This window comes from Peromyscus maniculatus, chromosome X, assembly GCF_049852395.1.
Source record: "Peromyscus maniculatus bairdii isolate BWxNUB_F1_BW_parent chromosome X, HU_Pman_BW_mat_3.1, whole genome shotgun sequence".
Classification (NCBI taxonomy): Eukaryota; Metazoa; Chordata; class Mammalia; order Rodentia; family Cricetidae; genus Peromyscus; species Peromyscus maniculatus.
This window is the reverse complement of record NC_134875.1, coordinates 89,191,208-89,217,234: the sequence shown is the minus strand read 5'-3', so window position 1 is coordinate 89,217,234 and position 26,027 is coordinate 89,191,208. Positions and strand designations below refer to the sequence as shown.

The window sequence follows — 26,027 nt, the reverse complement described above, 5'->3', positions numbered from 1 at the left end:
CTTTCTGTGGAAACAAAAACAGAGCCTCCTTTCTAAAGCAACTTATCCTTAGATCTAAATTTTGAAGTCAAAATACCTTTAAAATATACATATTCTTTTAACTCAACTGCCTTTACAATCAAATGTCTCTCTACAGTTAAAAATATCAAAGACAACACAGTCCAGATTCTCTGTGTAATATCCATCTTTACTTGGCTTATTTTTTTTATAATAACTTTACTGTTTTTATAAAGACTTTATTTTTTAAAAACTATTTATTTATATAACTACATATATTTCTTTTTTTCTTTCTTTCAAGCCTATGTACACTTTTTACACACATTGTAAACTATTCCATCTAAATCTGTCATATTGTGAACCTATTGTTTTAAACTGCAGCAGCTAGTACTAAAGCAGAAGTCTTAGATTTTCAACATGGTGGAGGTAATTTACTGCCAGTGCTGAGAGCTATGCTGTCCACTGACTCTGGGAGGCAGTGGGTCTATGCTTCTATTAAAGCAGTGTGTAGCCCAGAAACCTCTTTTTTTTTTTTTTTGTACTAGCAAAGGCTAAATCCACCACGCAGCATAATTCGTGGCTTGGAATCTGTCACGTTGCATGCAGGTCAAGCCTGCACACCATGAACCTGCCATAGAGTACCTCAAGCCTGCATGTTGCGGCGTCTCGCTGCTGGCATGAGACACAACTAGGAAGCTGTTTTAGCTCCATTTTAGAATTTTTTTAAAAAGATTTCTCAGGTTTTAGGTGGAAATTCTTGCCTAATGTTCTAATGCCATTTGTAGTTGAAATTTTCCTGTGTCCACCCAGCTCCTGTGTCCTTGTGTTTCCGCAGCCACTCAGACCCAAATAAACACACACAGGCTAATATTATTTAAAACTGCTTGGCCATTACCTGAGGCCTACCACTGACTAGCTCTTACACTTAAACTCAGTCCATTTCTGTTAATCTAGATGTTGCCACATATTTTGTGGCTTTACCTGTGTGCCTGTTATATGCTGCTCCCTGGATGGTGGACTGGCAGTGTCTCTCTGCACCAGTCTTCCACTTCCCAGAATTATCCTCTCTCCTTGTCCTGTCTATACTTCCTGCCTGGCTATTGGCCAATCAGCACTTTATTTATCAATCAGTCATCCACAGCATTTTACATGTGCTAGTCACCATGTTCACGTATATAATTTTATTTCACTACTTATAATAGTCCTACAAAACACTATTTAACAAAGGGTAAAACTTATATTTGGAAAGATTAAAATACTTTTCCAAGTTTGCATTATCTAGAAATGGCACAACTGTGATTTCAGTCAAGGACACTAGACACAGATTCCATACTCCTTGCACTATATAGTTCAAATGTTTATGTTCATATATCAAAAAACAAAGAAAGAAAATAAAAGAAAGAAAGAAGAAAATGATAAAGTTCCATACCTCATAGTCCAAATTTTCTCTGTTGCTTTTGTTTTATAATTTTTTACCGTTGAAATGTAGATAGATTGCTGGGCGGTGGTGGCGCATGCCTTTAATTCCAGCACTTGGGAGGCAGAGCCAGGCGGATCTTTGTGAGTTTGAGGCCAGCCTGGTCTATAGAGAGAGATCCAGGAAAGGTGCAAAGCTACACAGGGAAACCCTGTCTTGAAAAATAAAAAAAGAAAAGAAAAGAAAAAGAAAAAGAAAAAGAAAAAAGAAATGTAAATAGATCATATGAGATGTAGTTTGAAAAGTTGTGGCACATAGAAACTATCTACTCTAGAAAAATAAAATATATACTGAGTAACACTTTACTTTAAAGCTTACCAACCTGTGGTCTACAGGCAGCTGCTTAAAAATATGTTTCAAATTACTCCCAAGAGAAAGCACTAGAGACATGCAGGATTTGTTTGAGAGGTGTTCACCTCTTAGACTCTCAGTGAAATCTGTGACTAAAGAATGCAAGCCCGGAAATCTTGCCTCACTTGCCTTCTGTAGTCTTGACTGTGTTGACTCAAGAGCATCTATAATGACCGCTTCTTGTGTTTCATGAGTCAGAGCACAGCCCTTATCCCCTCCCCTCCCTTCCCTGTCATAAATGCCTTGGAGCCTGGACTTGGATCCCAGGTTAATGGGTTTGGTCCCCACCTTCCCCCTCTAGCTTCAAGGTCCACATGTATGTCAGGCAGGTAATCCGACGTGCTGCTTCTAAACCAATCCAGCTGCTGTTGACCATTGCGTGTTTCTGAGGTAGCTGAGTCTGGTGGCTCCTCCCTTTTCTTTCCTCGAACTTCCACTTCCTTTGGCCTAGGCTGCAATTTGTAGGGCAGCTCCTCAGTAGCTGAGTAGCCTTAAAAGCTCTAGGTGTTTATGATTCAGACTTTGCCCTACCAGCTCAGTGGGACTTTCAGTCTTATGACAGTCCGCTTTCGTGGCTCCTACTCCAAGTGCTTCTGGTTCGGGGAAAGGAAACATATACAGTCCGAGTGAAGAAGACACTGTGCTCCCAGGGGAGATCTCCTCATCACAAAGTAAGGACACCAGGGTGTAGACTGCTCTCTTACCTATACTCTTCCTGGGTCTGGGGAGTCTGGTGGGTAGAAATAGCCGCTCCCAACAAGACACAGGGTATTCAGCTGCATCTTCATGACTCACTTTTCACTCATTCTTTCTTTACATTTCTTTCTCAACTGCTCTTATTATGCACCTTCATAGAATCATAGATTTGTGATTTTACGGAGATAAATGGGTTCATATCTACTTAAAGGCTCTTATCATACAAACGGAAAGGGGCCCAGTGAAGCAAGGGCCTAGGTCAAATTCACTCAGCTAATTATTGCCAAAGCCCGAAGAGCTAGGACGTAGGTTCTATTTAGTCCAATGACTTTTCACTGCTTTTTCTTTGCAGAAGGGACAGAAATGATGTTTGGCTAAAAAATAAAAAAAATCCAGACTACAGTTTAATTTTTAAGAGATCATTGTGGTATTACTATTGTCACCATCTTTATCAGCCTTTCTACTGAGTTATATCCCTTGTCTTCCTATTTCTTAACCCAGGCAGTTGGAATCTGCCTGCGGGCTTTGGCTGGCCACACTGAAGATGCATTTTGATCTCAGCCCAGCAAAGCCAACTAGCAAGCTATATAACAGCCCACCTCCTTGTAATTCCTCCGGAGATCCTCACCAGGATTTGGAAAACACCCGGATGTTGTCAAAGCACCACCCCGGGTTTTGTACCAAACCGGCGGGAACAGGACATTCCAGTAGTTTAGTTTGTGGAAAAGAGGGCACCCAGCACTGTCCCCTCCCCCTTTCACTCACCCCAGTAATCCTCGCCAGACAGGAGCCCTAGATTTAATTCATGGGAAGAGCTTTGTAACCGTGTTTACTAAGTAAACAGGGCTGGCAGGCTCAGGCTGGGGTCTGCAGTTCAGCACTGATGGGCCGCTGACATGAATTTGGAAGGAAGAAAGGGTTTCCCTAACAAAGGTAAGCTTCTTTCTCTTTTGAAACCACCTCACTTGCCTTCCTAGGCAGAATGCTTGTGCAGTTGCCTTTAGAAGAGTCCAGGGCCACTGGCAAAGAAAGTAGGTGGACTGCGAGTTGGAGGAAGTTTGGTTAGGTGCACAGGGAAGTAACAGGAGACAATAGACTGCTTTCCTTTTGTTCCAGAATCTCACTGCTTCCACTGATTCTGGGACAGTCTTGAAGTCACTGAGAATAATTCATCTTGCTGTCTAAACAGCCTGCTCATTTTCTGTCTTTCAGGTTGGGAAGTTTTATTGAGATCATGGAACTGTAAATTCCCTGACTAGGAGGTCACCACCCTTAAAAACAACTATACTAGCTTTCATATTTTTTTCAGACAGGATAGGCACAGATAGAGTCAGTAAATGGAACTTGAGTCACACTAAAATGTGAATTATTTTAAGAATCATTTAAAGAGTGCTTAGTGTTTAATGACCAAAATTTATTAAGCATGGATTCGAATTCTGGCCTTACTGGTAACTGGTTGCATGATTTCACCCCTGTGGTCTCAGTTTTCTAAGTATCTCACAACCACACACATATAAAAGTGGTTTCTAAAGGTTTTGTAGACATATAAGTATATAGTTTATTCAGCTTCTCATTACTGAGTATCTGCTATACTATTTGTATATAGTATACAAACAAACTACTTGTATATTGCCTCAGATATTCATCATTTGTATGAGTCTCAAAACAGTCCTGTGAAACAGCTGAAATAATCAGAATCCCCATTTTGAGGATGAGAAAGCAGAGGCTCACAGAAGTGAAAATAATTGACTGAATGATAACTCATACAGGCAGGAGATGATGGAATTGGAATGAGGATCATTAACGTCACTATTTTTTCTATCAACAGAGTGACAAAACATTAAGAAAGCAAGGAGCTAAAAGGCGAATCTTGACAGGCCAATCTTAGGAAGGCTGCTGAGAGGCTGGAGGCTCCAAATTCCTATTCAGTTTAGTGATTTTTTTAAATCTAGGGTGAGCTTTTTTAAACCTAGTCTAGTTAACTAAGACTAAAGGAAGAGAAAAAGGCATTATCACATTAAAGGAGCAGCTTGCAAATTCTAGGGAAAACCTTGATGCAAATTGCTGTGGTTGATAAGGTCTAGGCCTAGGGACCATAGTAACTGAAAGGAAGGAGAGGCTTGACTGTCTATGCAGGTTGAAACAAGATTTTGCTGTACATTAATTAAATTCCAAGTAGCCCAGAAAGCACCCTTAGCTCTTCTTTACTCTGAATGGCTCTTACTTTTTTACTTCTTAAAGAGACTTCCTCTGTGCTTTTACCCAACACTCATGCTCACCTTACTTCTCCCATTTCTTGTTTTTCTTTTTCCACACTGGTTTGGCTTTTCTCTGCAGGCCCAGGAGCAAGAAACATGCCATAGCCCTAAGGAAAAGTTTATTTGGGGATTTCATGTCTTTCATCTCATTCAGTCTTCATAAGAAACCATTGAGGGGCCCAAGGTAAAGCTTTGCACGATTTAAGGAACAAGGAGCTTAGACTGTGTGTCATATAATGAATAAACAGTGAATATGGAAGTGGATTCTCGCTCTCTCTCTTTTTATTGCTGCTTGGATACTTGCCACATTTATCATGAAATGTCCAAGTGGTTCTAAAGGAAGTTTATGGGTTCTTCCTTTCCTCTGCTCTTAAAGTGTATGATAAAAACCAAAGTAAACAACATAAATGACAACAGCAATGACAAATTCAGTCTCAAGGCAGAAGGATAGGAAGTCAGTAATTTAAAGGAAGAAAAACTAGTACTTACAAGATGCTTGATAAGTTCCAGATTCTAAATACATTATCATATTTCAACACAAAACTGTTTGTACTCACAACTAAGTTTATCTGATGCTAAGTTCTGGTTCCATATATATTGAGAGATGCACATACACACAGAGACAGAGAGACAGAGACAGCAGGTTAACCTGGAACTTACCATATAGCCCAGATTGGCTTTTGAGCTCTTGATCTTCCTGCCTCACCCTTCACCTCCATAAGTACTAGAATTATAGGTGTGTGTCACCATAACTGGCCCAAGGTCTAGTTCCCATTAAATCAAGTTTCTTCCAAGAAGAGAATGTCAGCTTGGAACGTGTACATTTTATGCCACTGTAAGAGTGCTTCTATACATTGAATGTGTTACTGATGTGTACAATGCATACATGTTTGCAATTATCCATAAAATTGTAAGCTTTGGGCTAGGAGTACTTTCCTTGCTTGTGCAGTGACTTGGATTTGATTCCCAGAACCAGACAGAAAAAACAGAGACAAACAAAACCAAAACAGGTAAAGCTTTGTGATAGTGGGTGTTTTTATGTTCAAATCTATTTCTTCAGTTTTTTTTTTTTTTTTTTTTTTTTGGTTTTTCGAGACAGGGTTTCTCTGTGTAGCTTTGCGCCTTTCCTGGAACTCACTTGGTAGCCCAGGCTGGCCTCGAACTCACAAAGATCCTCCTGCCTCTGCCTCCCGAGTGCTGGGATTAAAGGCGTGCGCCACCACCGCCCGGCTTATTTCTTCAGTTTTAATAATAATATCCACTATTACTTTCTCATAACTAGCTTGTGTACATAAGCACTCATTTGTGCTTTATATAGATATAGATTGTTGTTTATGTAATCTTCACAGCTCTATGAGGCAGCGAATAGTGTTAAAGATGTAGACTCTAGTGGATCCAGACTTTATTCAAGAGGTGCGAGTCCAAAGCCTCTGTGCTGCTAACAAGGAAAGCAATCCATATCTTACAGAACTATGAGAAATAAGTTTGCAAAAATGAAAAAGCATATTGTAAAGTAAATATTGCTAGGTTCTATATTATCTATACTTTGGGATTTTAGTTGCCAGTTTCAAACTTTGAATGCGTATTCGTTCTATGCCAATGGTCTGTACTAAGTCTCTCCAGAAATTTCCAAGATTATCAGGTGAGACTGCAGTCATGGAACTCTTACCGGGAACTGTTTTCTTTCTAGGTAAATAAGCTGAAGGCACAGCTGCCTTGATGGTAACTCCTTGAGAAGGAAGTTTGAACGAGGTCCAGATTACATTCAGACATCCATTCAACAAAGGCTACTCCTTCCAGGTTGAGGGTCCTAAGGAATGGCTAACTGTGTTTCCATGCATAGTATTGTATGTAGGTACATGTGACAGTACCTGTGTTTCATCAGTAAATGTGAGTATTGGCATCATTGTGAGAGAAATGAGCCTGAGAACTTTTTCAATCCCACAGTTTTTTCATAGTTATGCACATGTGTGTTCTATTAGATTTAAAGTTTCCTCAACTTCTACAATGTAAGTACTGTATGGTTCAGCTCTGTGTTTCACTGTTTTATAGATGAGAAACTGGGGCTCATTAAGGTAAAGAGACTGAAGTCACTATTCAAACTAGTGCTAGGAGCTAGACTGGAGCGAACAGGTGGGAACACACATGCCTAATCTCCCTTCACTTTAGCAGTAGCTGCTATGGCCTGCCTGGTACTAGGTCGTCTGTACCACGTCTGACCATAGATGCACAGGCACCTGTGTTGTTCGACATCCACTCTCACGGTTTTTATAGTCCAGTGTGGTAAACGAAGGCAATTTCTTAGGAAACAGCAAGGATACATTAGCAAGCTAGCTAGGAGAGTGAAGGAAAAGCTTGTAGAAGGAACTGTCTTCTGTGTTGTAATCACTGATATTACTAGGGTTCTTTTAGGTAAATTTTCTGATTTTATTCTTCCAAGGCTGGTAATAAATCCACTTTACATATGAATAAGCAGGATCATAGCTGTTAAATAATAATCAGGATATATAATCAATCAGTGGGACATCCAGGTTTCTCAAGAAGCCCTCCCCACCAAACAGGCCTGTTTTTACATCTAGGGCTTTCTGCTAGACATAATATGGAGATGGTGATTAATACTTACACAGTTGCTGTATGTTGAAAAGCCTGAGAGCTCATTTTAAAAAAGTCTTTAAGTTTGATTTTAATCAGAGTACCTATCTGGGCCTACCTAGGGTGAATATCTGAGTCCTTCCTATCTATATGCGAATCTGTCCATGTCTTATAGTTTTTTGTGCTACTAGGGCTTGAATTATTTATGTGATTCATTAATTAATTTTACAGTGTTCTTTCTCTGTATGTAGCCCAGGCTGGACTTGAACATGTGATCCTCCTGCCTCAAACTCCTGAGTGCTAAAATTAGTCATGCATCACCACTCCCCATAGAGAGTGAGTTTCTAGTTTGGGGTAATAGTCACTATTACTTATGCTTTGAGTTGAATATTTAATGAAACTGTTTAAGGCACTGAACATGGTGTTTTGTGTTTAGTTATATCTTAGTGAAACATAGTTATTATCATTATTATGATTATCTCCTTGTATGATTATCTCTCCGTTTCTAAAGTAAACATAGCCACATGCAATTGCATATTTTAGAATGAATGCAGTTTTTCTAGATATAGCTGTGGCTATGAGTATATGCATGTTTTCAGTGTGTATATGAGTGAGTGTACAAGTATGTCTGTGCCAGCATCATAAGTGCTAGAGTCATATTTCCTGGAAATGTTGACAATATGGCTGTATGTGGATGTAAATATGTGCATCTGTGCTTTTAAGTAAAATCATGTGTGCAAATGTTAATGTGTGTTTATGTTTCTGGTTTTGATCTATGTATGGTATGACTTAGTGCCTCCCTCCCAGGTTCAAGAATTCTAACCTTGCTTAAAACACTGAAATAAGAGGCTAGAAGGCTAAGTATGGCAGTGAATCAGGCTGGAACCTGTGTAATGAATTTATGTACATCATTGGGAACCAGCTGAGAAGCTAAGATGTTCAAACTACTTCCTTCACATACTTTCATTTATTTTTGTTCTGTCTTTTTACCTTTTTAAAGCCAAAATGAAATATACGCAAAATGTCTATAAATCCTCTATTGCTCAGAATATTTTCAGAAGCCAACTACATCCATATAAATCGAATACAGATAAAGAAATAGAACATGACTCTTCCCTTCCCAGTCACCAATCTTAGCTTCAAGGGTGAACGTTATCTTTATTTATTTTTATTTTTTTATTTTTTTGGTTTTTCGAGACAGGGTTTCTCTGTGTAGCTTTGTGCCTCTCCTGGAACTCACTTGGTAGCCCAGGCTGGCCTCGAACTCACAGAGATCCACCTGGCTCTGCCTCCCAAGTGCTGGGATTAAAGGCGTGTGCCACCACTGCCCCGCTATCTTTATTTTTTATAGTGGTTGTGATGGCACTCAGGGACTAACGTACAGTGTGCAAATGTAAACAACTCTCCTTACTTCCAGTCGCACAGATTCAGTTTCCGTAATTTGCCCTTTACCTGGGAAAATCATACAGTATGTATGCTTTTGTGTTTTGTTTCTTTCCTTAGAGTTGCATTTGCCGTAGTTTTGTGCATAGTCGTAGCTTGTTCATTATTACTGCCATTCTGAATTCCAATGTGTAAGTAAAATGCAATTTATTCAACCATCTTAATATTGATTGGCATTTTGGCAGTTCTCATTTTGGGTCTATGACTATTCCAGTAAATGTCTTTTGATGACTTTTCATGTGTTTCTAAATATAATTTATTGATTATGGGAAGTAGCAGCTATGAGTCATTTTTGCTTAAGGGAAAAGAGGCAAAGGAAGAATTACTGACTTGATTAAGGTACCAAGTCAGCCAGTATAGCCTAATCATGATTCTGGTGACTGGTTCCTGATTTGAGGGTCAGAGTACATTCTTTCTTCCACACTGCTGAAAGAACAGAATTCAGGTTTCTCTTCTGAAGGAAGCAATACATAATTAGTGGTACAGGTGAATTTTTAACTTTGTTCTCTAACAACCTATGTATAGAGGCCACTGAATATTTGTTGGACTGAAAGGAATCTAGTGAGGTTTAAAAAAAAACAAAACCCTGGGTTAATTGGGTTTTGTTTTTTCAGGCATTTCATCTGTTTCTTGTTTCTACAGTTTTCCAGCTACATGCAAAATTTCTTTGTTTTCTTTTATATATTTTTTTCATGCCAACAGATTCCATTCCTGGGTTCTCAAAGTAGTGTGGGCCATGAAGACAGGCCATTTCCTCTGGGCTTTACTGTTCATGCAGTCCTTGTGGCTTCTGCCAACTGATGGAGCCATTCGAAACTACTACCTGGGCATCCAGGATGTGCAGTGGAACTATGCTCCCAAAGGAAGAAATGTCATCACAAACCAGTCTCTGAACAATGACATGTAGGTTTAATCTCATGTATAATTAGAGGTAGAGATAAAAGAGGATATTCTCGAGGTCAAGCAGTAGTCTTTTGAGGGTACTTTCTCAGAGTACCGTAGCAGCCAGCTTCCAATCTCTTTGGGCCACACATGCAACAACAAGTTTCCTGGAAAGTGAGTTGTTTTAGGACCCAACATCCCATCCCAAGTTTGCTTTTCTGCAAAGAAGCACTTCAGCAATTTTAGATTCCTAAAAATAAGTCCATATTCCTTCGCATCTGAGATGGGATTCATAATGCCCATCTAGCAACAGCTATTTGGTTTATTTTTGTTAAATGTAATGGATGCAGCATTTGTAAGACATGTGTAGTAGAACTATGCTCTAGTAGTTTGGTGGAAATACCTGAATTCTGGATTCGTGAAAAAGTCTTATAAGCAAGGACGTGACAGTAACAGATACTCCAAGACAAGAGCTCTAAGGGAGATGCTATACTAGACATCTACAAATACGCCATTCATTTCCCAAAAGATCCCTAGAAAGTATGAATATTATCAATACTGTGGTATGAGGATAGAACCTAGGATCTTGTACATTACAAACATGAACTCTACCACGGAGAAACATGTAAGTCTTGACTTTATAGATGATAAAACAGGCTCATGAAAGTCAAGTGACTCATCCAAATCTTATTACCAATAAATGGAGGAGTTGGGATTTGAATCTCTGTCAAATAGGTGTGTGTACTTGATTTTGTTTTTACCACTGTACCCCTCACATGATTAAACTTTTCTTTTTTTTTTTTTTTTTTTTTTGGTTTTTCGAGACAGGGTTTCTCTGTGTAGCTTTGCGCCTTTCCTGGAACTCACTTGGTAGCCCAGGCTGGCCTCGAACTCACAGAGATCCGTCTGCCTCTCCCTCCCGAGTGCTGGGATTAAAGGTGTGTGCCACCACCGCCCGGTTCTTTCTTTTTTTCTCATTTCTTCATTTTTCACTCATCTGCATCCTCTGATCCTGTGTCCCTCTCCTTTCCCTTTCTTCTTTCTCTTTCTCTTTTTTGTTTACTAAGACAAGATCTTACTCGTACTCTGCCACAGGCTATTCCGGAACTCACTATGCAACTTTTGCTATGTTTGAACGCATGACAATGTTCATGCTGCAACCTCCCAAACAATGGGAAGGTTTAACTTTTCTTGATGTTAGATACTGGTTGGTATTTCACCAAGAGTTAAAGAAAATGGATGATTTTATTGAAGCATCTTTTGCAATGGTGGTTCATTTTATCTCTTCAAAGCTCAAAGTTTTCCATCTTGCAGTACTAACAACTCTGTTTTTCTCTTTCTGTTTTTGTAGTGCTGGCATCCATCCTAGGACCTCATATACTGTAGGCAAGTGTTCTACAACTGAGATGCATGGCCAGCATAAGCTGTCTTTTGACACAAACCATTCATCCAACTTTGGAGTCAGAATTCTTGTATTGAAATTGCTCTTGAAAGAGTAGCAGTTAACACTCACCTTAATAATTTGAAGTAATAGCATTGAGTTTTTGCAATTTTCCAGGTCCTAAAAATTCCTAAAGTTTTCATTTACTTTTTTGTTTTTTTTTATATTTGCAAGAATCAAATCCAAGGCCTTATGCATGCTAATCATGTGTTTTAAGACCCCAGACATATAATACATTTTTTTTGTCACCATAACAACTTTGAAAGTCCGATCCTGCAAAAATCTTCACTTGGAAGATGGTGAAATCATCTACATAGAAGTTAAAGCAGCTTGCTGAATGCTCCAAAGATTTCAAAATCAGCAGCTGCTAGTTAATCCAAATGGTCTGGCTCCAAAGCCTGTGGTCAGAACCACTGTGATCTTCTGCTCTCTCTCTCTCTATAGCAGCACAATGTTAAGGGTTACATGAATGCGGAGTTACCATTTAAAAAGAGTCATTATACAGCTGGTTATCTCCTTGATACTGTACATTTGTTTGCACCATGTAAAAGTGACTCTTTGTATGCTAAAAGTTGGTCAAATTTCAGCAATTTGATATGACTCAACTTTCTACTTCACATCGTATGTTCACAAGTGCAATACAATTCCTCTTTTCTTTTGTCAGCATTCTCTAGGAAAGAAACTTCCAGTTCCAGTTGTTTGAAGATGGTAGAAAAGTTGTAATTCTGTCTTGCATTTTCTCAGAGTGGCTTCCAGCTTCCTAAAGTCTGGCAAAAACAGGATAGGGAGTAGTTACAAGAAGACTGTCTATAAGGAATACAGTGATGGAACATACACTGACGAAGTGGCCAAGCCTGCCTGGCTGGGGTTCCTAGGACCACTGATCCAGGCTGAGGTGGGGGATGTCATCCTTATCCACCTGAAGAATTTTGCAAGTCGGCCTTATACTATTCACCCTCATGGAGTTTTCTATGAGAAGGACTCAGAAGGTAAAGCAGCCTACCTTTCCTTTCTTCCATTTCTCCAAAGGATCACTTTTCCTTTATTGCCATCTGAGAAAGTTTGGATCAAGAGTTACTCCTCTCTCTGTTTTCTTGGTCTTTTGAACAGAATGCTGGTATGTGGCTGAGGATGGTTTAGAACTCATGATTCTTGTTCCTAAGCCTCCTGAGTGCTTGGATGTTATCATGCCCAGTCCAAGATAGGTATTTTTCTTATTGACTGATTTGCCACAGCAAAACTTTACTTAGAGTAAACATGGCTGTGTACCAATACATACATACACTGTGTAACTTGGGCAAGACATTGCACTTCCCTGGGCTTCAGATTCTATATGAGGAATATGAAGACACAGTCCCTTTTTTATTACAAGGAACTATTTGAATTCCATTTCTACTGAGCATTTGACTATGCTTTTGAGAGAGAAGTTCTGTGAAAGTCATGGAGTGCTGTTCTGATTCCAGAGTCTTCCAGAACATCTCTCTTTTTTTAAAGAGTATATTCATTTGATTTTATAGCATCTTCTAACATTTGAGGCACAATGGCCTAAAACAGATATTGAGTTAGTGAGGAAGTTAAAGTGGGAAGTCAGTAGCTCTAATTGGGAATGAGAACACAGAGAAAAGGAATTCTTTTATGCTCTTTAAATGAAGGTAAATAAATGTAGCCATCAGGTACCAATGTTCCTAAAATTAGAACTATGTTACTGCCCAGAAATCACATTACTAAGTATATATCCAAAGGAAATGATATCAGCTTGTTGAAGAGACATATACTCCCATGATTATTGTAGAGCTATTTACAATAGCCAGATTATATAATCATCCTAAATGTCCATCTACAGATGAATGGACAAAGAAAATGGTATATAGGACTGAGGATATGGAGGCTAGATTTGCAAGGTCTTGGGTCCCATCCCCACATCTGAAAAAAATTTATATATGAATATTGTATATGAGTATATGAATATGAAAATTACCCATGCATGCATACACACACATATATGAATGTTATTCACCCTTAGAGAAGAAATACATGGAGTAACCTGGAAGAACACTATGTTGAGTGAACTGAAACAGCTACAGAAAGATAAATACTGTATGATTTCATTATATTTGGAATCTAAAGTAGCTGTTATCATAGAAGTTGAGAATAAAATACCAGTCACCAGAGGCTGGGGCAAAGAAAGGATAAGAGTGGGGACAGATTACTCAAAGTTCAATGTCATAAATAGGAGGAATAAGTTTTGGTGTTCTATGGCCTGGTAGGGTAGGGTAACAATAACACTTTGTAAATCATAAGGTAGTAAATAGTACTATGGTTATATCCACCTATGATTTCAGCAGGAGGAAAGTGAATTCCAAGCTACCTTGGGATGACTGGTGAAACCCTGTGTCAAACAATCAAACAACCCCTTTCACCAAACCAAAATTGTTTGAAGAGATATTTTTTTAATGTAAAGAAATAAAATTACTCAGTTAATTTTATTCACTATTTTCTGTATTTTCTCTACAATGAGAAAGTAAGCCCACTGGTCATTAAATTGACTTTAAGCTAAAATGGGGTTATTTACTCTTTGCATTTCAAAGTAAGTGCTTGAAACCAAAGACTTCCCTTACCCTCAGGCTAGGTCTCCTTCTATAATCCAGGCTAGTATTTTAACTGGAGATCCTCCATCTCCTGAGTGTTAATAGAACTGTACTGCAATGGGAGCTTGGAAGGAAGTTCTGCTTTTTTCCTTGCTTTCATACCATTTAAACTAAACATGACGTATTCTGAATATAGCTCTTCCCAAGTGATTTCTGTTTATTCCAGAACTCTTAATTATTTTTTCACTTAATTTTAATGCTTAAAAAAGTACATTATCAAGTTCACATCCCCTCCCCTAACTCCTCTACTACAATGACTTCCCTATCCTTGTACCACTATTCCCTCCTCCCATCTTCATGCACTCTTTTTCTTAAAGTGGACTCAGTATCCCACTTAGCCCTGCCAGTTTGTGCATGGGTGGAGGACCATTAACTGGAGCATGAGTAGCTGCTCTGGGGCCACATATCCCAAAGAAAATGGACTCTCCTCTCCTGGCAGCCATCATCTGCCATTATCTCTTCAAACAAAAGGGAAACTTCATGATTCACTCCCCTACCTGTGCTGGGATTTTGCTTGATCTTTTTGCAGGTCCTGTGCATGCAATTCCTGCCACTATGAGTTTATGTGTGCAACTGCCCACATAAACACCCAGAAAACATCTCTCAAACCATTAAAGAAGCTTTTTTTTGTAGTAGATAGCTGTTAATACAGAGACCCACAATTGATCAGTATGCAGAGAATTAGGAACTGAAGAGTTCTCAGCCCTAATTGGGATATCAATATTGTGTCCTTTCTCCCAGGGCTCAGGAATGAGTAGGGAAGAGGGTATAGAAAGATTTTAAGATCCAGAAGTAGTGCGTGACTTATATTAGCTTCTCTCTCCTGCCTGTTGATGTGAGGACTGAGGTGAGGAACACTCTAGTACTGAATCTTGGACTTGAGTATTCCACATTTTTTAAAAAATATTTTCCAACTTAATTTATTATCATTGTGTATTTATATATGATGTGTGTATTGGGGGGAGTGTGTGGATGTCACAGTACACATGCTGAGAACAACTTTGTGGAGTTTGTTTACTCCTTCTGGCTTTACATGGATTCTTGGGATTGCGCTCAGGTCGCCAGGCTTGCTCAGTAATTACCTGCTGAGTGATCTCACTGACTAATGCCTTCTTTTTGATTCTATATCTGATATAATCTTACTCACCCTGGTATCAGACATGCACATTTTTATTTTGTAGGCTCACTGTACCCAGATGGTTCTTCTGGGTACCTGAAAGCTGATGATTCTGTTCCCCCCGGAGGCAGCCATGTCTACAACTGGACTATTCCAGAAGGCCATGCACCCACTGGTGCAGACCCAGCATGCCTCACTTGGATTTACCATTCTCACGTAGATGCTCCACGAGATATTGCAACTGGTCTCATTGGACCCCTTATCACCTGTAAAAGAGGTACTTACCCAGACAACTAGCCATAAGATGTAATTTGGAACAGCTATGGGAAGCAGTGAGATAGTTAAATCGAGATCGTATTGAGTAGAAACTGAGTGGTACCCATTGATTAGCCTGCGAAACTCTTTCCATTGTTGTGTCTATTTCATTACCTTTTAAAAATACTCACCAAATAACCCCACTACTTTTCTGTTATTTCTCATTTCACTTTTAAAATTCAAATTAGTGATGATGGCAGACAACTCACATTTGAAAAAGGTAATTGATAGTCAGATTGATTTGGATTGGGTTATTCTCAAGGAGTAGTCAGGTCTGAAGACCAAAGGATTGTAGGAATTGGCTAAGGTCTAAGCACTAAGCATTAAGGATGATGGGAGGATTATTCTAGGACCTGTGTTTTCCTCCTTTATGTCACAGATTCATCTGGCAAGCTTGAAAATGAAAAGTAGTACCAGAAACATTGTCTGTTGTTGACATCCCTATAAAGTCCTCTCCCTTCTTTTCCTATTTTTTTTATGAGAACCCCTTGTAGCCTATTATCAAGGATAATCTTTTATGCTTGCCCAGGGACCCTGGATGATAACTCCCCACCTCAGAGGAAGGATGTGGACCATAATTTCTTCCTCCTCTTCAGTGTGATAGATGAGAACCTTAGCTGGCACCTGGATGACAACATTGCTACGTACTGCTCAGACCCCGCCTCAGTGGACAAAGAAGATGAAGACTTTGAAGACAGCAACAGGATGCATGGTGAGCTAGCAGGGAGTGGCTGCATTGTGACAATGGAGACGCTTATGTAGACTTTCCACTAGGCCTAGTATTTATTGGTTCATTCATATCTGTTGTCCTTTTAATACTCACAAAGACCAAGAATAGGTGGAAAGACCATGGGTATGTGGATTCTTTTTGTCTTTGAAAATATTGAGTATGATAACATTATGGATCAAAAAATGGTACAACTCAAATCTCACCTTTGATCTCTCCCATTATGCAGGCTGTACCCTTGCCATTAAGACTATCTTTCTCATAGTGTAGAATAGACAGGATTATTGATTCTGAATCATATATGATATACTTAGTCACCTGAATGAGTTGCCCACTGAAGTAAATAATTAATATTGCCTTGGTTTTAAAAGGATGCAAGATGGCATAATTATCTATTTTGTCGAGAAAAATGACTACTTTCAAGATACCTTCCTCATATTCTACTTTTTGCTTATATCTATTTTTTAATTATGGGAGAACATGAATGTGGTTCCCTAAAAATTATGCAGTCGAGTGTCTCATATTTAGGGAAATCGTAGGGGTCAGCACGTCTGGAGTTCAATGGCTAATTGGTTAATGTCTATACAGGAAATGGTTATATTGATTAAATTAGAGATAAATAAAAGTACAGAGTCCCAAGTCATGAACAGAGAAATTATTTTAGGAATAGAATTATCCTGACCTTGTTTTTGTTAGTGGAGTCAGGCATTTGCTACTTTGGGTTATAGGGATATACTCAAAGCTATAAAGGAGCTGAAATCTTAGTGGAAAGATGTAAAGGATGGATTAGGTAGTTTAAATTTTTCTTGAATTTTATAAGAATAGATTACAGTGGCCATGATATTCAGGCAATGTAACAGTCATACTGTGGAAATTTCAGAAGGAAACTGGCCAGAAAGGAAAGAATGACTTGGAAAAAAACTCACAGAACTTCCTCAGATCACTGGATTTGGAATAGTGATTTTATTACTTAACAGATCAGTAGTTTTTACATAGGAGTAACTTCACTTCTGTATGTCTTGGTTTTCTCAATTTTTTGATTGAAACTAATGGTATTTGCCTATTTATTTTAATTATTTGTAAAATTTAAATGAAATAAGACATATGTTCATTTGAATGCTTTCTGCTTGTTTTATCAGATGGTAAAAGGCTTTTCCCATTTGTCTGTCTTCTCCTAATTTCTGAAATTTTCTTCTGCAGCAATCAATGGGTTTGTCTTTGGGAACTTACCTGAGCTGAGCATGTGTGCACAGAAGCATGTAGCCTGGCACTTGTTTGGCATGGGCAATGAAATAGACGTCCACACAGTTTTCTTCCATGGACAGATGTTGACTACCCGTGGACACCGCACTGATGTTGCTCACATTTTTCCAGCCACCTTTGTTACTGCTGAGATGGTGCCTCAGAAATCTGGAACCTGGTTAATTAGCTGTGAAGTGAACAGCCACTTAAAAAGTAAGGTCTAATATTTTTCACTCTTGGAATATGTGAGGGAAGTGTAGTTAATGGTCAGTAGGAAGTGAGGCTTCTAGCTTGGAGCCATCTCAAGGCTTCTTAATGTAAGTAACTAGAATGAAGTCAGATTCCTTGACTCTGCCTTTAATGTGCTGGGTAAATTTAGAAGTAATATTTTGGCTTAATCTTCCTGTCTCAGTTAGGGTTTTTATTGCTGTGAAGAAACATCATGACCACAGCAAATCTTATAAAGGAAAATATTTAACTTACTGTTTAGAGGTTTAGTCCATAATCGTCATGGTGAGAAACATGGTGGCATGCAGGCAGACATGGTGCTGGAGAGGTAGCTGAGAGTTCTACATCTGTATCTGCAGGAAGCGACCGTCACACTAGACCTGGATTGAGTATTTGAGACCCCCCCCCCAAAACCCACTCCCTAGTGACACACTTCCTCCAACAAAGCCACACCTATTCCAACAAGGCCACACCTCCTAATAGTGCCACTTCTTATGGACCTATGGGGTCCATTTGTATTGAAACTACCACATTCCACTCCCTGGCCCCCCATAGTCTTATAGCTATATCATAATGCAAAATGCATTTAGTATAACTTCAAAAATCCTCGTAGTCTATTAACAGTTTTCACCCTGGGAAAGTCCAAAGTTCAAAGTCTCTTCTGAGCCTCATGACAATCTCTTAAACTATAATCCCCTATAAAATCAAAATAAAAAGCAGATCACATACTTCCAACATATAATGGCACAGGATATACATTGCCATTCCAAAAGGGAGGGAAGGGAGCAGCATAGTGAGGAAATACTGGACCAAAGCAAGCCCAAAAGCAGCTTGGCAACCTGCTGCTTTCTGGGACTAGAACAAGGACCCCTTGTTCAATTACATCTTCACCAGGATTCTGTTTTGCCAAAACATCACAAGAATGTTCTCTCAACCACATAGTAATATTCTTCTCCTCCAGTACCTCTTGAGCCAGGCCCCCACAGTTCAAATCACCCTCAGTACCACTGTCCTCCGTGTTCCTATTAGGACAGCCCATTAAGCCCCACTTAAAGAGTTCAATGGCTTTTCTAATTCAAACTCTGCATCTTCATGTCTGATGTAGAAGTGCTCTTCAGATCTCCAACTCCTTTCAGCTTTGTTGACTGCAACACACTTCTTTCTCTTGGGCTGGTTCCACTCCCTGTTGGCAGCTGTCCTTGGCAGGTATCCCATGGCTCTGGCATCTCCAAGATCTTGAGGTCTCCAAGGCAATCCAGGCTTCACCTTCACATCTTCATGCAAAGGCCTCTCTAGGCCCCCATGCAGGGACACCCCTGACACATGCCTGGCCTCAGTGGCTTTCCTTAGTCATGGAAGGAGAGTCCATAACCCCTTTCTTCTGTCCTTGACTCTAAAGCCAGAACCATGTGGTCAAAACTGCCATGTTCTTCTGCTTTCTGGGACTGGAACATGGACCCCTTGTTCAATTACATCTTCCCTAGGTTTCTGTTTTGCCAAAAAATCACAAGAACAGTCTCTCAGCCTCATACTAATATTCTTCTCCTCAAATACCTCTTGAGCCAGGCCCCCACAGTTCAAATCACCCTCAGTACCACTGTCCTCCTTGTTCCTATTAGAATAGTCCATTTAGGCCCACTTAAAGAGTTCAACTGCTTTTCTAATCCAAAGCCCCAATGTCCACATTCCTCCAAACACCCTGAGGCATACTTCCTTAAGCTCTTCATTTACAGAAGATGTGTGTTCAGACTGAGGCCTTCCTAAGGTCTTATAGTTAGTGATTCATAGTTGGATGAAACTTGGGTCTCCTGACTTGAGTCTTTATGATGTTGCTGCAACATAGATCTTTTGCAGAGGCAAGGATGAAGATGTGGTAAATGCGTCAGTGATTGCCTGGACTCAATCTTTCTACTAGCCAGACTGTTGAGTCAGGAAAAGTGGCTTATTTGGAGATAGAGGTAAAGAAATTAGAAGAGGATGGGAGGAGACAAAATATGGAAGAGTATATCCTCTGAGTAGGAGTCTTAACAGTAGAAAGGGAAAGATTTGTATTTTTTCCAGGTGGCATGCAGGCCCTCTACAAGGTCGACTCTTGCTCCATGGACGCACCTGTGGACCAACTCACAGGCAAAGTTCGTCAATACTTCATTGAGGCCCATGAGATTCAGTGGGACTATGGCCCAACACAGCGTGATGGGAGAACCGGGAAGAGTTTGAGAGAGGCAGGAAGGTAAGAAACAGAGGGTTCCTGTACCTACTCCTCCCCAAACACCTGTGATACTCCTCCTTGAAATCTCTCTTTACTTGGAGGGTCAGAATCTTGCCTAGATGGAATTGCTATTATTATCCAATTTCTGGTGGTTCTCTTGTTCGCAGTATGTAGCAAGCCTTTTGCAAGGTTACATCATATACTCAATGTTCCAAATAGAATTTGAGATCATTACTCCTGAATACGTGGCATGTTTAGAAGGGAAAGCCCAGGTGGGACCAGTTCCTCATCAATTGAAATGATGTTTCTTTATTTTTATCAATTATTTGCCTCCTTGCTTTTTTCTTTCTTGTCCTATTCTGAAGAAAACAACTGAGCATGGGTATTTAACAAAAAGCACCCTGAGAAATAGATGGAAAAGAAGGGGCTGCTTGTGGTGAGTCCACGTCCAACCTTTGGTAGGAACTTCTCCAGTTTCCTTTCCTTTATATATGAGCCACATTTACAACAGTTAGAGCAGAAGGTTAGTTCTTTACTCAGTTGCTAGGCCTTAAGTTTCCAACCTATTGGGTCATTGGCAATGTGAGTTCTCTCACAGAGGCGGCACTTGGTAGATGACTAGGGCAAGACATGGGGACGAAACTTGGATACCATTCTTTCAGTAAGCAGTGGAATGAATATAGAGAAACCTTAAAAGTTGGCACTGGCCTTCTGGAGTGCCATCTAAAAGCCCTATCTAGGCTTACCTACTTAGTGGGTTTTTATGTTAGAGGGAAGGATTTTTTATTTTCTTTTAATAACAATGTTTCTCTGGCTGGCTCAAGTGATCATCCTGCTTCAGGTTCTGGACTAGGACTACATGCATCTGAGGACTGAAAGCGTACATTAATGTGCCCATCCAAAGATATTCTTGATAAATGAGAATAAAAGATGGGAATTACCTGAGGATAATTTGGATTAGAAATAAGGGGGTATTGAACAGATTGACTGGAGGGTGAAATACAGCAGCTGGCGTAGGATTCAGTCACTCTACCTGCATAGAAATCACAGGCAGGCAAGAAGTTTTCAAATGCTGGTATCTAGCATCTTTTGTTTTTTTTTGTTTGCAGTGTTTGACAGCAGCAAGTGATAGCAGCAGGCAGATAAAAGCAGCAGAAGCATCAACCTCTTATATTGCAATCCTTATGCTGGATTTAACAGTGGGGCACTTCGTCGCCCAAGAGTATATGGATTCCTGGCTTTTGGCAATAGCTCATTTTATGTTTCTTAGTCTGGAATCTTAAGCCCTTGACTCTGAAGATTTAGAAGCTCTTTGGAACTCTGTTAGTAACCAGGGACTATGGGTTCTTTCTTCTGCCTTCTTTCAGCCTGCTCTCTCAGTCTTTCCAATTTCACTCCCTGTCTTCTTTCTGAACTGGCTCCTTTCAAACCATTTATTTACATCTCCAGCTGTCATTGTTCTCTGCAAAAATTTGGGCTCTCAATCTCTATATGCTGGGGCCATAGTGCATCTGGAGTACCTGCTACTGCTTGGGGGTCAGTGTTGTTCCGAAACTGGACATGGGGCATGGTAGGGATCATTTAGGCATAGGGTATCTCCTCTTACTGAAAGCAGAATCCCCGCTGATGTTTGGGATCCCATGTGGAATTATCAGATATTCTGCAGCTATTATGTTGGCACTGCTGGGTAGATTCAGGCCTTTGTGCACTTCCACTGTGCAGGTGTGAGGCCTCCACATATACCATTTCTTCAGCTATCAAATGGCATTTGCCAGTGCTCTGTACTGGGAAGCCTGGCCCTGGGCTCCCAAACTAGGCACTTGTTACAAGCAGGTCTGTTTAGAATTCCACCTAGAAATATGGCACTAGCTTCTGAGACTGCCTTCAAGGCAGCCAGTTCTTCTTTAGCTATCAAGCTACAATGAAAGCAGCAACAGTTTGTATTTGGAAGCTTGGGGCTCAGAAGTGCATGCTGGGCTAGTCAGCAGGAACCCAGTATCGGGGATCACAAGCAACATTTGAAGTGAATGTGGTGCTGGGCAATGCTGGGTTTGTACAGTGCCCATGAGTGGCACTGGATGGTGTTGTATTCAAGCAATGCCTGTGTAGATTCTTCAGCTGTCAATCACCGATCTGATATCAAGTTATTGTCGAAGGCAGGAATTTGTTCAACTACCAAACAACCAGGCAGTGCATGGGTTAGTCTATGGTATCAGTGTTTATCTCAAGGAATACAAACCTGTTAGTTTACACTACTACCACTGACAGCTCTTTACATTACCACTTCAGACTACAAAAAAGAAAAAAAAATAGGTAAAAAGACCACGTGAGAGAAATGTTTTCTGGAGCCAGTATTGCAATATAGGAGAGGAAGCACAGTATAGTGTCTTCTAGCTAACTTTTGGAGTAAGCCTAGGCTGCCTGATTCTATAGTTTGGGAAGGGGTATGTGTGGAACAAGTCATAGTCATTTGATTTGTCAATCATAATCATTCATTTTACAACAGTCTCAGTCAATTAGACTGTGTTTTAGATCAGTCACAATACCGTGTACCCCCTCCCTACCCCATGGAAAGGATTCCCTGTTTGAGTAAGGTAGAAATTGTTTATCAAGACTTCTGATTGCAAAAAAGTCTGGCATAAACTATTTCAGACAGTCTTGGCTAGAACTGTACCTCTAGGAGCCAAGACAATCAATCAGTTGTAATCTTTGTATCTCAAGGCATCCACAGTTGGTGCTGCTACAAGTAAGGTCTGGCTGCCTGTTAGACTGATACTCCTTTTTCCCGCGGCAGCTCAGGCAGCAAGGCGTTTAATAGTTGCTAATTAGGAAGTCAGATTGGCTCATTCCTAATGTTTTTGCTTGTTTATTGGAAAATGAATATCAGAAGGGATCACAGTATAAATTTATAGAACTTATTGTCAGTAATAGCAGAGACTTTATTTGATATTTTGATGTTTAATTTTTCCTTTCAGGTATATATACTATATGTTAGGCATGTCCTTCCCACCTTGTTCTTCCCTAACCTCCCTCTTGTCACTCTTTCCCTCTCCTATCAGTATCATTTATTTCTGTGAACAGAAATTCCCTTTATTTCTGATTCATCTTTTCTGTCATATATACATGCATGTTTTTAAGTGACTATAAAATCTAGGAACCACAGAGGATAGAAAACATAATATTTGTCTTTCTGAAACTAGCTTAATTTGATTAATATGATTATCTCCAGTTGTATCCATTTATCTGCAATTAAGTGTAATTTCATTCTGTATTATAGCTATAAAAATTCCATTGTGTGCACATACTATATTATCCTTATCCATTTCTATGTTCTTGGGCACATAAGTAGGTTTCATAGCTTAGCTGTTGTGCCTAATGCTTCTGTAAACACTGATGAGCAAGTATCTCTGTGATATATTGATTTGTAGTTCTTTGTGTAAATACCTAGCCATGGTACACCTGCGTTACATGATAGATCTATTTTGAGATAATGTTCTCTCTCTCTCTCTCTCTCTCTCTCTCTCTCTCTCTCTCTCTCTCTCTCTCTCTCTCTCTCTCTCTCTCTCACCTTCCATACTGATTTCCATAGTGGCTTGACTGGTTTACATTCCAACCTACAGTGTATAAAAGTTTCCTTGTGTCTACACCTGAGTCAACATTTACTGTTGTTTCTTGTCTTGATGATTAATATTCTATTAGAGGTAAGATGGAAACTCAGTGTAATTTTCAATTGTATTTCTGAGATAACTGGTGAGGAAGAACATATTTTTATATGTGTTTATTGGCTGTTTGTATTCATCTTTTGAGAACTGTCTGTTCAGGGCCTGGGGAGATAGCTCAGTTGGGAATAGCATTTGCTTTGCAAGCATGAGGACTTGAGTTTGTATCTCTAGGACCTTCATGAAAACCCGGACATAGCTACTCATGCTTATAAACGCCAACAATGGGGAGTAGAGACGGGTGGATCCCAAAAGCCATCCAGCCTAGTGAATGGGCAAGTGAGATCCTATCTCAAGGCAGTAAGGTGAGAGAGCAAGAGAGGAAGACACTGTCCCCTTCTGCACTTTTCATGTACACACATGGGCTTATGCACTTACATACATATGTGCATGTTATCATATGCACATGCAACACAGCACATACAAAAGAGTTTTTTTTTAAAGAACTTGTCTATTCATTGTATTTGCTCTCTTATTTGATTGGGTTGCTTGACTTTTTAACATTTTGTGGGTGTTTTGGGTTTATTATATATATATTAATCCTCTGTCAAACATCATCTAACAAAGACTTTCTCCAATCATGCAGGGTTTATTTTCACTTGGTTATCTGATTCTGTTGTTGTACAAAATTTTTCTTTGTAATTGCATGTTTCCCTTTCTCAGTGTCAGCCTTATATTCTAAATGACTGTAGTCCTCAGAAAGCCATTATCTATGGCTATGCAGTTTTATTATTTTCCTTTCTTTACCCTCTAGCAGTTCAGAAATTCAGGTATTATGTTAAGATCTTTGATCCATTTGGAGTTGATTTTTGTGCAGGGTGAGAAATAGAAATCTAATTTCAGTCTTCTACATGTGGACATCCAATTTTACTAACACTATTTGTTGAAAAGTCTGTCTCTTCTCCAACATGTGTTTTTGACATCTTTGTAAAAATTCAGAGCACTGTAACTGAGTGGGTGGGCTTATATGTGAATCTTTGACTCTGTTTCATTTATCTACATGTCAGTATTTGTTACAGTACCATTCTGTTTCTGTTTTTTGTTGTTGCTGTTGTTTTTTCTTTTTACTTTTTGAGTTTATAGTGTAATTACGTTATTTCCCCTCCCCTTTCCTTCCTCTAAATCTTCCCACAAACATGTCCTTGCTCTTTCAAATTCATGCTTTTTCTTTAATTATTGTTATTACTATAGGTTTGTAATGTAACTTGGATCAGTTATAATGAAAGCCTATAGTAGTATTTTTTGAGTGTTCAGCATTGCTTTGATGATATGGGATCTTTTATGCTTCCAAATGAATTTTAAGTTTTTTTTTTTCTGTTTCTGTGCAGGGTGACAAAATTTTGATGGGCATTGCATTGAATCTATAGCTTGCTTCTGGTAGCATAACCATTTTCACAATATTAATTCTTCATGTTCATGAGCATATTATTTCTTTCCATCTTCTGGAGTCTGTTTAATTTCTTTCTTGAGTGTTTAAAAGTTTGCATTGTAGAGGTTGTTTGCTTCCTTGGTTACATTTATTCCAAAGTAATTTTGGAGGCAAATTTGAATGGGATAGCTTTCTTGATTTCTTTCTCAGTATGTTTACTGTTGGTGTATAGGTAGACTACTGATTTTTATGTGTTAATTTGCATATGCTGAAGCATCTCTGGAATAAAGTCAAGTTGATCATGGTAATGACATATTTGATATATTCTTGAATTTCATTTGTGAGTATTAAGAAATATGGCATCTATGCTTATCAATGAGATTGCTCTATACTATATATTTTTATTTTTTGTGTGTTCGTGCCTTTATCTGGTTTTGGTATTAGAGAAATGCAGATTTTGCACACAGAATTTGATAGTTTTTCATTCTTTAGATAGCAGGGTTTTTTAAAAAACAAACAAACAAACAAACAAACAGATTTCAAGATTGCTTAACATCTGCCTAGGGAGAGTGTTCCATATGGAGAATGGTCCGTTGTAGCTGTGCATTTGGTTTTGAATGAGTGGCTTTTGTTAAGCATACAACAACTAGGAATAAAAGAATAAAACAAACAAGCAGAAGAGAGATGGTGGAGCATAAGATCAGCCATGTATATCATCTAACAGAAAACTGCCTGGGCAGACCCTGGGAACCAAAACAGTTAGCTGGAGCCTCTGACCAGTAAAGAGGGTTCCAGGTAAAATGTCTTCTCCCTAGTGAGACTTTTAATTAGTTATTCCTAGTTTTCATATCATGTTATATTTTTATATCATAGCTAAGCAATAGCTTTTGCTTTGGGAAGGTACTTTTATTATTTGTCTTCTAGTTATGTTCAAGGACACAACATTTTGACTCTAACAATTTACCCTTCTTCTATTCTCAAGGGCATGGTATTTTTACTCTTGTCAGGTTTGGTTCTTCTCATTTAACTTTCTCACAGGGCTGGGGAACCAGCTTGTCCCTGAACAAGTGGTCTTGGAAGATACTTTAGGACAAACAGGCCTGGGTCTGAAAGAGGAGCGACAAACCCCACCTCCAGAGCCAGTTTCTCAGTGAGCTTGAAGAACATGTGGCAGTTTACTAATAATATGTATATTATAGAGAGACAGTCCCTTCATTTGCCTAGAGAAATTTGGGGTATATGTGGGATAAAAATGATCTTGTGATGGCAGGATGTATGAGGGCATAGAGAAGTTCTTGGGGGTGTCTGATGCTGAG

The 26,027-nt window shown here is 39.3% G+C and overlaps 1 protein-coding gene across 6 annotated transcripts in view; it reads left to right on the top strand.

The window, feature by feature from the left end:
• Nucleotides 1-2,278: 2,278 nt before the first annotated feature.
• The window catches only part of Heph (hephaestin), an 83,643-nt gene continuing 59,894 nt past the window's right edge, over nt 2,279-26,027 (top strand). For 2 of the 6 annotated variants that reach the window (XM_042269130.2, XM_015999680.3), the window contains exons 1-8: nt 3,218-3,454; nt 6,470-6,669; nt 9,517-9,717; nt 11,882-12,126; nt 14,967-15,179; nt 15,747-15,929; nt 17,145-17,399; nt 19,476-19,644. In XM_042269130.2, the coding sequence (XP_042125064.1) occupies nt 9,551-9,717; nt 11,882-12,126; nt 14,967-15,179; nt 15,747-15,929; nt 17,145-17,399; nt 19,476-19,644 (1,232 nt within the window). In that variant the 5' untranslated portion in view covers nt 3,218-3,454; nt 6,470-6,669; nt 9,517-9,550. Of the gene's footprint in view, nt 2,497-3,217; nt 3,455-4,880; nt 4,964-6,469; nt 6,670-8,722; nt 8,840-9,516; nt 9,718-11,881; nt 12,127-14,966; nt 15,180-15,746; nt 15,930-17,144; nt 17,400-19,475; nt 19,645-26,027 lie in introns of those variants that run through there. The other 4 variants (XM_076562767.1, XM_076562765.1, XM_076562766.1 and 1 more) reach the window with 4 other exon arrangements.